General features: G+C 41.5%; 2 protein-coding genes across 3 annotated transcripts in view; one reads left to right on the forward strand and one right to left on the reverse strand.

The window, feature by feature from the left end:
* LOC121550903 (carboxy-terminal domain RNA polymerase II polypeptide A small phosphatase 1) overlaps positions 1-2,898 on the forward strand; it is a 75,887-nt gene extending 72,989 nt beyond the window's left edge. For both annotated transcript variants that reach the window (XM_041863351.1, XM_041863344.1), the window contains one exon: positions 2,137-2,898. In XM_041863351.1, coding sequence (XP_041719285.1) covers positions 2,137-2,265 — 129 coding nt within the window. In that variant the 3' untranslated portion in view covers positions 2,266-2,898. The remainder of the gene's footprint in view (positions 1-2,136) is intronic.
* An 8,652-nt stretch (positions 2,899-11,550) lies between these two features.
* The window catches only part of obsl1b (obscurin like cytoskeletal adaptor 1b), a 97,600-nt gene continuing 92,813 nt past the window's right edge, over positions 11,551-16,337 (reverse strand). The window contains exon 36 of the transcript XR_005996993.2: positions 11,551-12,063. The gene's annotated coding sequence lies outside the window, so the exon portion shown is untranslated. The remainder of the gene's footprint in view (positions 12,064-16,337) is intronic.

Consider the following 16,337-nt stretch of genomic DNA (forward strand, 5'->3'; position numbering starts at 1 on the left):
GGAAAGCTTTGATATGGAGCGGTAGTTGTTTAATTCGCTAGGGTAGTTTAGGTCACTTGCTTTTCAAAAAACTGCTAACTAATACAATCTGTTTCCACTAGCATTCCTACATTCTCCAAACATGCTAGCCAAGAGATTTTGGCCATTGCTACATAACCAGCTAAAACATTTGAAAACAGTTTGGAGGAAACAATAACCCCTTGGGGAAGTAGAAAATAAGATAAAACTTCAACAACATAAAAGTCAACTATCACTTGATAATTTTTTCAGAACAGCATGTTTGATATAACTGATGTCCTCTCTGCACCAAAATAATGTCTGTGGCTTCCATAGTTATGTAATTTTGGTGCTTATATAGGTAAAGAATATGCTCCAATGGAGAAAATTGAGATGGGTGTACAGTGAGGGAAAAAGGTATTTGATCCCCTGCTGATTTTGTATGTTTGCCCACTGACAAAGAAATTATCAGTTTTAATGGTAGGTTTATTTGAACAGTAAGAGACAGAATAACAACAAAAAAATCCAGAAAAACGCATGTCAAAAATCTTATAAATTGATTTGCATTTTAATGAGGGAAATAAGTATTTGACCCCCTCTCAATCAGAATTTTTTTTGTCTCCCTGTTGTCTTTTATACAGGTAACACGCTGAGATTAGGAGCACACTCTTAAAGGGAGTGCTCCTAATCTCAGATTTTTACCTGTATAAAAGACACCTGTCCACAGAAGCAATCAATCATTCAGATTGCAAACTCTCCACCATGGCCAAGACCAAAGAGCTCTCCAAGGACATCAGGGACAAGATTGTAGACCTACACAGGCTGGAATGGGTTACAAGACCATCACCAAGCAGCTTGGTGAGAAGGTGACAATAGTTGGTGTGATTATTCGCAAATGGAAGAAACACAAAAGAACTGTCGATCTCCCTCGGCCTGGGGCTCCATGCAAGATCTCACCTCGTGGAGTTGCAATGATCATGAGAACGGTGAGGAATCAGCCCAGAACTACACGGGAGGATCTTGTCAATGATCTCAAGGCAGCTGGGACCATAGTCACCAAGAAAACAAATGGTAACACACTACGCCGTGAAGGACTGAAATCCTGCAGCGCCCACAAGGTCCCCCTGCTCAAGAAAGCACATATACATGCCCGTCTGAAGTTTGCCAATGAACATCTGAATGATTCAGAGGAGAACTGGCTGAAAGTGTTGTGGTCAGATGAGACCAAAATGGTGCTCTTTGGCATCAACTCAACTCGCCGTGTTTGGAGGAGGAGGAATGCTGCATATGACCCCAAGAACACCATCCCCACGTCAAACATGGAGGTGGAAACATTATGCTTTGGGGGTGTTTTCTGCAAAGGGGACAGGACAACTTCACCGCATCAAAGGGACGATGGACGGGGCCATGTACCGTCAAATCTTGGGTGAGAACCTCCTTCCCTCAGCCAGGGCATTGAAAATGGGTCGTGGATGGGTATTCCAGCGTGACAATGAACCAAAACACACGGCCAAGGCAACAAAGGAGTGGCTCAAGAAGAAGCACATTAAGGTCCTGGAGTGGCCTAGCCAGTCTCCAGACCTTAATCCCATAGAAAATCTGTGGAGGGAGCTGAAGGTTCGAGTTGCCAAACGTCAGCCTCGAAACCTTAATGACTTGGAGAAGATCTGCAAAGAGGAGTGGGACAAAATCCCTCCTGAGATGTGTGCAAACCTGGTGGCCAACTACAAGACACCACCAAGTACTAAGTAATGTTTTGCAGAGGGGTCAAATACTTATTTCCCTCATTAAAATGCAAATCAATTTATAACATTTTTGACATGCATTTTTCAGGATTTTTTTGTTGTTATTCTGTCTCTCACTGTTCAAATAAAATTATAGACTGATCATTTCTTTGTCAGTGAGCAAACGTACAAAATCAGCAGGGGATCAAATAGTTTTTTCCCTCACTGTAAATGTACTGAACAACATGCGCCCTCTCGACCCATACTTTCTGGTGGGGATGTAGAGCTTTCGTGATGGATGACTAACGTCAATCAAATTTTTTTTTCAATATAACTAAATCACTGGTACACATAGATTTGTGTCATGATGTCTAAACCTGACTTTGTTTATGACTTCACCTCTTCACACACTCAGGTCCCTGTAGCATCCTGGTTTGACGACATGGCTGACACAGAGCTACTCGATCTCATCCCGTTCTTCGAGAGACTAAGCAAAGTGGACGATGTCTACGATATTCTCAAGCAGCAGAGGACTGCAAGCTAGTGTGTAATAAGACACCGGCAGCAACTTTTCACCACGGGGGGCCATGGAGGAGGCTGGTGGGCAACAGGCTTCAAGTTTCTTCCCACTAGAAGGACCAGCTAGTGTCTTTCAGTCGTCGTCACCCAGCGAATTCCATTCACACACAACGTGATATAGAGGCCACTCAATTTGGCACAGAGACAGAACTGGGAGGAACTACTTCATGGCAAACATTGAAAAGAGTGGTATGAGTAATTTTTTTTCACATTTGATGCAGTAATCCCCTCATAGTTACGACTTTTCCTCCTGAAGACAAGGTTGAGTAAAGCCCTTGTTCGTGGGACGGTGATCATTTAAGCAGGCAATAAAGTCATTTTTGCAAAGCAATCGGTGAACACAATATTAAATACTAAGGGTGTTTATCTTGAGATCAAGATAACTCAACCCATTCCCACGTTTGAATAAGTTTTACCCAAAATGCCCAAGTAAGGGCATACGTTACGACAATCATTTAAAGATTATTGTTTCCAAAAATGTCCTACTGTACCACAAGTGTATTGTTTTTGAATTTTAATCATTTTTCATCCCTCTTAACCGAACATTACTGTATATCAAGTGTCTTCAACATTAAATACCATTTTAGGAAATTATTCACTACAGCATGCACATTTGTGATTGTGTCAAGGATGTACGATTATCAACAAGGATGCACTATGTAGCAACACAGCACATCATCGTATTTTGAACATTGGAAAAGCTGTCACATGCACATGTGTATGTATGTGTTTGTATTTTTATTCCATGTCAGCTGATGTAAGATCAGCTTTGAAAAAGATACAGTAATAATGTTCACCCTAGTGAGATAGTCAGCATTTGAACAGCAATTAATTATTTACATTTACGTCATTTAGCAGACGCTCTTATCCAGAGTGACTTACAAATTGGTGCATTCACCTTATAGCCAGTGGGATAACCACTTTACAATTTTTTTTGTTTGTTTGTTTTTGTTTTTTTGGGGGGGTGGGTGGGGTAGGAAAGTGGGGGTTTAGAAGGATTACTTTATCCTATCCCAGGTGTTCCTTAAAGAGGTGGGGTTTCAAATGTCTCCGGAAGGTGGTGAGTGACTCCGCTGTCCTGGCGTCGTGAGGGAGCTTGTTCCACCATTGGGGTGCCAGAGCAGCGAACAGTTTTGACTGTTGAGCGGGAACTGTGCTTCAGCAGAGGTAGGGGAGCCAGCCGGCCAGAGGTGGATGAATGCAATGCCCTCGTTTGGGTGTAGGGACTGATCAGAGCCTGAAGGTACGGAGGTGCCGTTCCCCTCACAGCTCCGTAGGCAAGCACCATGGTCTTGTAGCAGATGCGAGCTTCAACTGGAAGCCAGTGTAGTGTGCGGAGGAGCGGGGTGACGTGAGAGAACTTGAGAAGGTTGAACACCAGATGGGCTGCGGAATTCTGGATGAGTTGTAGGGGTCTAATGGCACAGGCAGGGAGCCAGGCCAACAGCGAGTTGCAGTAATCCAGACGGGAGATGACAAGTGCCTGGATTAGGACCTGTGCCGCTTCCTGTGTAAGGCAGGGTCGCACTCTCTGAATGTTGTAGAGCATGAACCTACAGGATCGGGTCACCGCCTTGATGTTAGCGGAGAACGACAGGGTGTTGTCCAGGGTCACGCCAAGGCTCTTCGCACTCTGGGAGGAGGACACAACGGAGTTGTCAACCGTGATGGCGAGATCATGGAACGGGCAGTCCTTCCCCGGGAGGAAGAGCAGCTCCGTCTTTCCAAGGTTCAGCTTGAGGTGGTGATCCGTCATCCATACTGATATGTCTGCCAGACATGCAGGGATGCGATTCGCCACCTGGTTATCAGAAGGGGGAAAGGAGAAGATTAGTTGTGTGTCGTCTGCGTAGCAATGATAGGAGAGGCCATGTGAGGATATGACAGAGCCAAGTGATTTGGTGTATAGCGAGAATAGGAGAGGGCCTAGAACTGAGCCCTGGGGGACACCAGTGGTGAGAGCACGTGGTGCGGAGACAGCTTCTCGCCACGCCACTTGGTAGGAGCGACCGGTCAGGTAGGACGCAATCCAAGAGTGAGCCGCGCCGGAGATGCCCAGCTCGGAGAGGGTGGAGAGGAGGATCTGATGGTTCACAGTATCAAAGGCAGCAGACAGGTCTAGAAGGACAAGAGCAGAAGAGAGAGAGTTCGCTTTAGCAGTGCGGAGAGCCTCCGTCACACAGAGAAGAGCAGTCTCAGTTGAATGACCAGTCTTGAAACCTGGTTATATCTAGTTATGCTCTTTTCATAATTAATCAAGAAAAAAAAAGAAAAAATTGAATCACATCAGTCAAACATTATGATGACACATTTATCCATTCTATCAGATACACTACCGTTCAAACGTTTGGGTTCAATTAGAAATGTCCTTGTTTTCGAAAGAAAAGCAATTTGGTGGTCCTCTGTAGCTCAGCTGTAGCTCAGTTGGTAGAGCACGGTGCTTGTAACGCCAAGGTAGTGGGTTCGATCCCACTATAATTTTTTGTCCATTAAAATAACGCCAAATTTATCAGAAATACAGTGTAGACATTGTTAATGTTGTAAATGGCTATTGTAGCTGGAAACGGCTGATTTTTAATGGAATATCTACCTAGGCGTACAGAGGCCCATTATCAGCAACCATCAGTCCTGTTCCAATGGCACATTGTGTTTGCTAATCCAAGTCTATCATTTTAAAAGTCTAATTGATCATTAGAAAACCCTTTTGCAATTATATTAGCACAGCTGAAAACTGTTGTGCTGATTAAAGAACCAATTAACTGGCCTTCTTGAGACTAGTTGAGTATCTGGAGTATCAGCAATTGTGGGTTTGATTACAGGCTCAAAATGGCCAGAAACAAATAACTTTCTTCTGAAACTCATCAGTCTATTCTTGTTCTGAGAAATGAAGGCTAGTCCATGCGAGAACTTGCCAAGAAACTGAAGATCTTGTACAATGCTGTGTACTACTCCCTTCACAGAACAGCACAAACTGGCTCTAACCAGAATAGAAAGAGGAGTGGGAGGCCCCGGTGCACAACTGAGCAAGAGGACAAATGCATTTGAGTGTCTAGTTTGAGAAAAGACGCCTCACAGGTCCTCAACTGGCAGCTTCATTAAATAGTACCCGTAAAACACCAGTCTCAATGTCAACAGTGAAGCGGCGACTCCGGGATGCTGACCTTCTAAGCAGAGTTGCAAAGAAAAAGTCCAGTGTCTGTGTTCTTTTGCCCATCTTAATCTTTTAGTCTTTTATTTTTATTGGCCAGTCTGAGATATGGCATTTTTTTTGGCAACTCTGCCTAGAAGGTCAGCATCCCGGAGTCACCTCTTCACTGTTGACGTAGAGACTGGTGTTTTGCGGGTACTATTTAATGAAGCTGCCAGTTGAGGACCTGTGAGGCACCTGTTTCTTAAACTAGACACTCTAATGTACAGTGAGGGAAAAAAGTATTTGATCCCCTGCTGATATTTTACGTTTGCCCACTGACAAAGAAATGATCAGTCTATCATTTTAATGTAGGTTTATTTGAACAGTGAGAGACAGAATAACAACAAAAAAATCCCAAAACAATTGACGCATGTCAAAAATGTTATAAATTTATTTGCATTTTAATGAGGGAAATAAGTATTTGACCCCCTCTCAATCAGAAAGATTTCTGGCTCCCAGGTGCCTTTTAAACAGGTAACGAGCTGAGATTAGGAGCACACTCTTAAAGGGAGCGCTCCTAATCTCAGCTTGTTACCTGTATAAAAGACACCTATCCACAAAAGCAATCAATCAATCAGATTCCAAACTCTCCACCATGGCCAAGACCAAAGAGCTCTCCAAGGATGTCAGGGACAAGATTGTAGACCTACATAAGGCTGGAATGGGCTACAACACCATCGCCAAGCAGCTTGGTGAGAAGGGGACAATAGTTGGTGCAATTATTTGCAAATGGAAGAAACACAAAATAACTGTCAATCTTCATTGGCCTGGGGCTCCATGCAAGATCTCACCTCGTTGTGTTGCAATGATCATGAGAACAGTGAGGAATCAGCCCAGAACTACACGGGAGGATCTTGTCAATGATCTCAAGGCAGCTGGGACCATAGTCACCAAGAAAACAATAGGTAACACACTATGCCGTGAAGGACTGAAATCCTGCAGCTCCCGCAAGGTCCCCCTGCTCAAGAAAGCACATATAAATGCCCGTCTGAAGTTTGCCAATGAACATATGAATGATTCAGAGGAGAACTGGGTGAAAGTGTTGTGGTCAGATGAGACCAAAATGGAGCTCTTTGACATCAACTCAACTCACCGTGTTTGGAGGAGGAGGAATACTGCCTATGACCCCAAGAACACCATCCCCACCGTCAAACATGGAGGTGGAAACATTATGCTTTGGGGGTGTTTTTCTGCTAAGGGGACAGGACAATTTCACCGCATCAAAGGGACGATGGACGGGGCCATGTACCGTCAAATCTTGGGTGAGAACCTCCTTCCCTCAGCCAGGGCATTGAAAATGGGTCGTGGATGGGTATTCCAGCATGACAATGACCCAAAACACACGGCCAAGGCAACAAAGGAGTGGCTCAAGAAGAAGCACATTAAGGTCCTGGAGTGGCCTAGCCAGTCTCCAGACCTTAATCACATAGAAAATCTGTGGAGGGAGCTGAAGGTTCGAGTTGCCAAACGTCAGCCTCGAAACCTTTATGACTTGGAGAAGATCTGCAAAGAGGAGTGGAACAAAATCCCTCCTGAGATGTGTGGAAACCTGGTGACCAACTACAAGAAACATCTGACCTCTGTGATTGCCAACAAGGGTTTTGCCACCAAGTACTAAGTAATGTTTTGCAGAGGGGTCAAATACTTATTTCCCTCATTAAAATGCAAATCAATTTCTAACATTTTTGACACGCGTTTTTCTTGATTTTTTTGTTGTTATTCTGTCTCTCACTGTTTAAATAAACCTACCATTAAAATTATAGACTGATCATGTCTTTGTCAGTGGGCAAACGTACAAAATCAGCAGGGGATCAAATACTTTTTTCCCTCACTGTATATTACAAGCCCCATATTACTTGACAGAACCCGTTCTTCACAGTAGCTTGAATTTATGCCTCCAACAAAACAACTTAAAATGTAAAAAACAATGTCTATACAATGGACACATGATGAAAAATACAAATGAAATTATGCAATTATAAGTAATGATAATAAAGACATTTGAGAGCGAGAATGGCGCTGTTCCTCAAACAGCTTGATTGACTGACTAAAAGGACACTTAAACTCAGACTTTTGCATAAAGCATGCATTCATACCTATGGAAGATTTGCAAGCAAATTCCACTGAAACATGGATCTCAAATTAGGATTCAGTCCCACGCCTGTAATGAATTGCATTCTCCAACTGTATTTTACGGCTGACTTTACAACACTCTTTTATATTACATAAAATGTTGATATTACATGATATGGATTAAGCACATGCTCCTTTCAGAGAGACAATTTAGTCAACTCTGTACTTATGTTGGTTGATAATTGAATTTACCTAGAGCCTCTGAAGAGGACATTGTTTCAAGACATTGTTTCAAGTGAGTAGGGGTATCTGCATTGGGAAATAATTATAGAAAATCTTTCAATAACTTATTGTTAATAGCGTTGACACAAATTATTCACCCCCTTTTTAAAGACAGGAAAATATCTTAAAATTCTAATCCAGACATTCGAATTTCACATTACAAATATGAACACAAATAAATTGGTGGATAAGATATCGATCTATCTCATTTTGATGTTGATACTGCATCAAGGCGCTACTGCGTCTGTCAAGGATCACCTGTTGAAGAGTAGAAAAAAAATACACAAATACTCAGAACTATCAATCCTATATGTACAGTATGTTCTATTCAAGCAAAATGGTAAACAGGTTTCCGCAATAAGACAAGAATGTCTGTCTTAATTCATCCATTCCAAATTCAATTTTTTGTATGATGATATTAGTGTAAATATGAATATAATTTGAATTTACAAATTCACAGATTTCACACATATAATTACTGAATGCATAAACTGCATTTGTATTTCATTATTTGAAATTTAAACTAAATTTATGTTGGCACTCCATAGTGTTGATTCATACTATATAGAGTGAAAGAGTTTACATGAAACAACATGACAAGTACATTTCCCGAGGAAAATGTGGTGTGCTTGCTAGCTTGTGAAGGATCAATTGATTGATAGGATAGGATAGCCTGAACATGTGAAAGGTGGTTTGTTGTCTCTAGCTTAATTGGTTCAAGAGTTACTGTTGGTGGGTTATTTAATGTTAATTTATGCAAATGTTTATAGTTGATACAGGTTTTAAGGAATTTGAAGTTAGGATAGCCTGAACATGTGAAAGTTTGTTTGGTGTCTTTATCTTAAATGGTTAAAGAGTTACTGTTTGTGAGTTATTTTATGCAATTTAAAAAAAAATGTATATAGTTACAGTGGGGGAAAAAAGTATTTAGTCAGCCACCAATTGTGCAAGTTCTCCCACTTAAAAAGATGAAAGAGGCCTGTAATTTTCATCATAGGTACACGTCAACTATGACAGACAAATTGAGAAAAAAAATTCCAGAAAATCACATTGTAGGATTTTTAATGAATTTATTTGCAAATTATGGTGGAAAATAAGTATTTGGTCACCTACAAACAAGCAAGATTTCTGGCTCTCACAGACCTGTAACTTCTTCTTTAAGAGGCTCCTCTGTCCTCCACTCGTTACCTGTATTAATGGCACCTGTTTGAACTTGTTATCAGTATAAAAGACACCTGTCCACAACCTCAAACAGTCACACTCCAAACTCCACTATGGCCAAGACCAAAGAGCTGTCAAAGGACACCAGAAACAAAATTGTAGACCTGCACCAGGTTGGGAAGACTGAATCTGCAATAGGTAAGCAGCTTGGTTTGAAGAAATCAACTGTGGGAGCAATTATTAGGAAATGGAAGACATACAAGACCACTGATAATCTCCCTCGATCTGGGGCTCCACGCAAGATCTCACCCCGTGGGGTCAAAATGATCACATGAACGGTGAGCAAAAATCCCAGAACCACACGGGGGGACCTAGTGAATGACCTGCAGAGAGCTGGGACCAAAGTAACAAAGCCTACCATCAGTAACACACTATGCCGCCAGGGACTCAAATCCTGCAGTGCCAGACGTGTCCCCCTGCTTAAGCCAGTACATGTCCAGGCCCGTCTGAAGTTTGCTAGAGTGCATTTGGATGATCCAGAAGAGGATTGGGAGAATGTCATATGGTCAGATGAAACCAAAATAGAACTTTTTGGTAAAAACTCAACTCGTCGTGTTTGGAGGACAAAGAATGCTGAGTTGCATCCAAAGAACACCATACCTACTATTTTTATGTTTTATTTAACCTTTATTTAACCAGGTAAGCCAGTTGAGAACAAGTTCTCATTTACAACTGCGACCTGGCCAAGATAAAGCAAAGCAGTGTGATAAAAACAACAACACAGAGTTACATATGGGGTAAAACAAAACAAAGTAAAAAATACAACAGAAAAAATATATATACAGTGTGTGCAAATGTAGCAAGTTATGGAGGTAAGGCAATAAATAGGCTATAGTGCAAAATAATTACAATTAGTATTAACACTGGAATGCTAGATGTTCAAGAGATGATGTGCAAATAGAGAAGATACTGGGGTACAAATGAGCAAAATAAATAACAATATAGGGATGAGGTAGTTGGGCGGGCTAATTTCAGATGGGCTGTGTACAGGTGCAGTGATCGGTAAGGTGCTCTGACAACTGATGCTTAAAGTTAATGAGGGAGATAAGTGTCTCCAGCTTCAGAGATTTTTGCAATTTGTTCCAGTCATTGGCAGCAGAGAACTGGAAGGAATGGCGGCCAAAGGAGGTGTTGGCTTTGGGGATGACCAGTGAGATATACCTGCTGGAGCGCATACTACGGGTGGGTGTTGCTATGGTGACCAATGAGCTAAGATAAGGCGGGGATTTGCCTAGCAGTGATTTATAGATGGCCTGGAGCCAGTGGATTTGGCGACGAATATGTAGTGAGGACCAGCCAACAAGAGCGTACAGGTCACAGTGGTGGGTAGTATATGGGGCTTTGGAGACAAAACGGATGGCACTGTGATAGATTACATCCAATTTGCTGAGTAGAGTGTTGGAGGCTATTTTGTAAATGACATCGCCGAAGTCAAGGATCGGTAGGATAGTCAGTTTTACGAGGGCATGTTTGGCAGCATGAGTGAAGGAGGCTTTGTTGCGAAATAGGAAACCGATTCTAGATTTAACTTTGGATTGGAGATTCTTAATGTGAGTCTGGAAGGAGAGTTTACAGTCTAACAAGACACCTAGGTATTTGTAGTTGTCCACATACTCTAGGTCAGACCCGTCGAGAGTAGTGATTCTAGTCGGGTGGGCGGGTGCAAGCAGCGTTCGGTTGAAGAGCATGCATTTAGTTTTACTAGTGTTTAAGAGCAGTTGGAGGCTACTGAAGGAGTGTTGTATGGCATTGAAGCTCGTTTGGAGGTTTGTTAACACAGTGTCCAATGAAGGGCCAGATGTATACAAAATGGTGTCGTCTGCGTAGAGGTGGATCTGAGAGTCACCACTGTGAAGCATGGGGGTGGAAACATCATGCTTTGGGGCTGTTTTTCTGCAAAGGGACCAGGACGACTGATCCGTGTAAAGGAAAGAATGAATGGGGCCATGTATCGTAAGATTTTGAGTGAAAACCTCCTTCCATCAGCAAGGGCATTGAAGATGAAACGTGGCTGGGTCTTTCAGCATGACAATGATCCCAAACACACCGCCCGGGCAACGAAGGAGTGGCTTCGTAAGAAGCATTTCAAGGTCCTGGAGTGGCCTAGCCAGTCTCCAGATCTCAACCCCATAGAAAATATTTGGAGGGGAGTTGAAAGTCTGTGTTGCCCAGCGACAGCCCCAAAACATCACTGCTCTAGAGGAGATCTGCATGGAGGAATGGGCCAAAATACCAGCAACAGTTTGTGAAAACCTTGTGAAGACTTACAGAAAACGTTTGACCTGTGTCATTGCCAACAAAGGGTATATAACAAAGTATTGAGAAACTTTTGTTATTGACCAAATACTTATTTTCCACCATAATTTGCAAATAAATTCATTAAAAATCCTACAATGTGATTTTCTGGATTTTTTTTCTTCTCATTTTGTCTGTCATAGTTGACGTGTACCTATGATGAAAATTACAGGCCTCTCTCATCTTTTTAAGTGGGAGAACTTGCACAATTTTTGGCTGACTAAATACTTTTTTTCCCCACTGTATATTACTAGCCCCATATTACTTGACAGAACCCATTCTTCACAGTAGCTTGAATTTCTGCCTCCAACAAAACAACTTAAAAATGAAAAAAAAACCGATATCTATACAATGGACATGTGATGAAAAATACAAATGAAATGATGCAATTAGAAATTTGACTGACTGACTAAATGGACACTTAAAGTAAATAATAAAAAACTAATGGAACTTTTTAAGAACCTTTTTTAAACTTAGGACTGAATCCTAACTTGAGAAAAGGTTGTATCTCAAACTTCTGGATAAATGCATTGATGTCAATGGGAGATTTATGTGAAAAAGCTGGTAGCTCAAGTTAGGATTCGTCACTTCTAAACAACATACAGTGTCTCAATAGTAGCTATAAGTAACCATTATGGCCCAAATTCTGACATAGGATGTCAGTGCGCAACACAGACTTTTGCATAAAGCATGCATTCATACCTATGGGAGATTTGCAAGCAGATTCCACTCAAACATGGATCTCAAGTTAGGATTCGGTGCCACGCCTGTAATCAATTGCATTCTCCAACTGTATGTTACGGCTGACTTTAGAACACATTTTTATATTACATAAAATGTTTATATTACGTGATATGGATTAAGCACATGCTCGTATTCAGAGAGACATTGTAGTCAACTCTGTACTTATGTTGGTTGATAATTGAATTTACCTAGAGCCTCTGAGGAGGACATTGTTTCAAGACATTGTTTCAAGTGAGTAGGGGTATCTGCATTGGGAAATAATTATACATCTTTCAATAACTTATTGTTAAAAGCGTTGACACAAACTATTCACCCCCTTTTTAAAGAAGGAAAATATCTTAAAATTCTAATCCATACATTCGAATTTCACATTACAAATATGAACACAAATAAATTGGTGGATAAGATATCGATCCATCTCATTCTGATGTTGATACTGCATCAAGACACTACTGCGTCTGTCAAGGATCACCTGTTGAAGAGTAGAAAATAAATACACAAATACTCAGAACTATCAATCCTATATGTACAGTATGTTCTATTAAAGCAAAATGGTAAACAGGTGTTGATACATTGAAACAACATGACAAGTACATTTCCTGAGGAAAATGTGGTGTGCTTGCTAGCTTGTGAAGGATCGATTGATTGATAGGATAGGATAGCCTGAAAATGTGAAAGGTGGTTTGTTGTCTCTAGTTTAATTGGTTCAAGAGTTACTGTTGGTGGGTTATTTTATGCTAATTTATGCAAATGTTTATAGTTATAGTTGATACAAGTTTTAAGGAATTTGAAGTTAGGATAAATTGAACATGTAAAAGTTTGTTTGGTGTCAGCTTAAACGGTTCAGGAGTTACTGTTGGTGAGTTATTTTATGCAATAAAAAATAATGTATGTAGTTATAGTTGATAAAGTAAAAAAAATATGAATTTAGGATATGTGATGTTTTAAAGTTGGTCTTGTAGCTTAATTGGCCAAGGAGCAGGACCATTTGTAATTGCTACCTCTGCAAACGTATGGTTCTCATTCACTCATGTTAATTTATGCACATTTTAAATGGTTATAGTTTTTAAAGTATAAATAATATAAAAAATTGGTAAAAAAAAAAATACAATCTAAGTTGGGTCAGTCTGAACATGTCAACGTTGGTTTCGTGTTAATAGCTTGAATGGTGTAAGAGCAGTGGCAAATTCAAAAACGTTCTATTCAAGCATATGGAGCTTTTATGAACATTTAAAATGGTTATAGTTCAAAATGTATAAATGTTATAAAAATTCTGAATCCAAGTGATCTAAGTTGGTTCAGTCTCAATATCTCAACGTTGGTTTAGAGTTGATAGCTTAAACGTTTCTAGATAGGTCTAGAATGTTTAATATTTTTACCATTCAAGTCTATGGGCCTTTTTTTTTGCAATTGAAATGCATTGGGAGCTCATTTATACTGAACAAAAATATAAACGCAACATGTAAAAATGTCAAAGATTTTACTAAGTTACAGTTCATGGAAGGAAATCAGTCAATTAAAATAAATTAATTTAGCCCTAATTTATGGATTTCACATGACTGGGCAGGGGCACAGCCATCGGTGGACCTGGGGGGGCATAGGCCCACCCACTGGGGAGCAAGACCCACCCACTTGGGAGCCAGGCCCACCCACTAGGGCATCAGGCCCAGCCAACCAGAACAAGTTTTTCCACACAAAAGGGCTTTATTACAGACATAAAGCCCTATTGCATAATGGCTCAAGTGATACCAGCTCTGCACCCTCCGCTGCAACTTGCCCATGCCCCCCCCACTTCTCCTTCACCCAAATTCAGATAGCGGATGTCCTGAAAGAGCTGCAAAATCTGGACCCCTACAAATCAGCTGGGCTAGACAATCTGGACCCTTTCTTTCTAAAATTAGCTGCCGAAATTGTCGCAACCCCTATTACTAGCCTGTTCAGCCTCTCTTTCGTATCGTCTGAGATCCCCAGAGACTAGAAAGCTGCTGAGGTCATCCCCCTCTTCAAAGGGGGTGACACTCTAGATCCAAACTGTTACAGACCTATATCCATCCTGCCCTGCCTTTCGAAAGTTTTTGAAAGCCAAGTTAACAAACAGATCACCGACCATTTCTAATCCCACCGTACCTTCTCCGCTATGCAATCTGGTTTCCGAGCTGGTCATGGGTGCACCTCACCAACGCTCAAGGTCCTAAACGATATAATAACTGCGATCGATAAAAGAAAGTACTGTGCAGCCGTCTTCATCGACCTGGCCAAGGCTTTTGACTCTGTCAATCACCGCATTCTTATTGGCAGACTAAATAGCCTTGGTTTCTCATATGACTGCCTCGCCTGGTTCACCAACTACTTCTCAGATAGAGTTTAATGTGTCAAATCGGAGGGCCTGTTGTCTGGACCTCTGGCAGTCTCTATGGGGGTGCCACAGGGTTAAATTCTCAGGCCGACTCTTTTCTCTGTGTATATCAATGATGTCGCTCTTGCTGCTGGTGACTCTCAGATCCACCTCTACGCAGACGACACCATTTCGTATACATCTGGCCCTTCATTGGACACTATGTTAACAAACCTCCAAACGAGCTTCAATGCCATACAACACTCCGTCCGTAGCCTCCAACTGCTCTTAAACGCTAGTAAAACTAAATGCATTATCTTCAATCTAACGCTGCTTGCACCGGCCCGCCCGACTAGAATCACTACTCTCGGCGGGTCTGACTTAGAATATGTGGACAACTACAAATACCTAGGTGTCTGGTTAGACTGTAAACTCTCCTTCCAGACTCACATTAAGCATCTCCAATCCAAAGTTAAATCTAGAATTGGCTTCCTATTTCGCAACAAAGCCTCCTTCACTCATGCTGCTGAACATGCCCTCGTAAAACTGACTATCCTACCGATCCTTGACTTCGGCGATGTCATTTACAAAATAGCTTCCAACACTCTACTCAGCAAATTGGATGTAGTCTATCACAGTGCCATCCGTTTTGTCACCAAAGCCCCATATACTACCCACCATTGTGACCTGTACGCTCTCGTTGGCTGGCCCTCACTAAATATTCGTCGCCAAACCCACTGGCTCCAGGTCATCTATAAATCACTTCTAGGCAAATCCCCGCCTTATCATAGCTCATTGGTCTCCATAGCAACACCCACCCGTAGTATGCGTTCCAGCAGGTATATCTCACTGGTCATCCCCAAAGCCAACACCTCCTTTGGATGCCATTCCTTCCAGTTCTCTGCTGCAAATGACTGGAACAAACTCTTTTCTCCCTCACTAACTTTAAGCATCAGTTGTCAGAGCAGTTTACTGATCACTGCACCTGTACACAGCCCATCTGTAATTAGCCCACCCAACTACCACATCCCCATATTGTTATTTACATTGTTATTTATTTTGCTCATTTGCACCCCAGTATCTCTATTTGCACATCATCTTCTGCACATCTATCACTCCAGTGTTAATACTAAATTGTAATTATTTTGCACTATGGCCTATTTATTGCCTTACCTCCATAACTTACTACATTTGCACACACTGTATATTGATTTTCTATTGTGTTATTGACTGTACGTTTTTGTTTATTCCATATGTAACTCTATGATGTTGTTGTTTTTATCGCACTGCTTTGCTTTATCTTAGCCAGGTCGCAGTTGTAAATGAGAACTTGTTCTCAACTGGCTTACCTGGTTAAATAAAGCTGAAATAAAAAAATAAAAAATACGTTAGGAGAAATTAGCTTAAATCAAATATTTTCAATGCAAGGTGTAAAGTGGTTCTGTATGTACAATTTTTTACGCTCACGGCAAACTTTGACCGCATTAATGTGATTAATGAACATAATACTTATTCAATCATAGACCATGTTATAAAACGAAAAGTATTTTACTACTGTCAGCCTGTAAATATAGCCTTAGAAGTCTACCAGGATATACATTCCATCTCGTCTGACCTAGATGTCAATGCCCATGGAGAGAACTGCACATAAACACCAAACATAGCTTACAGTATGTCACACTTCTCTCGCCATGTGCAGCTGTTATGCCAAATCACATGTAAAAGGAAAAGGGTTCGCCTACTCTTGATGTGGAGCTCGGCGCTGCTCTTGGCTTTTCCCGACGTGAACTCCACCAAGCCGTTCATGTCGACAGAGGTCTGTCGGAGGGTGAGTCGGTGGACATTGCCCATCTTCTCTAGGCTGACCTTGGGCCCCTGCTGCAGGGCCTCCCCCTTT

This window comes from Coregonus clupeaformis, chromosome 4 (genome assembly GCF_020615455.1).
Source record: "Coregonus clupeaformis isolate EN_2021a chromosome 4, ASM2061545v1, whole genome shotgun sequence".
Lineage (NCBI taxonomy): Eukaryota > Metazoa > Chordata > Actinopteri > Salmoniformes > Salmonidae > Coregonus > Coregonus clupeaformis.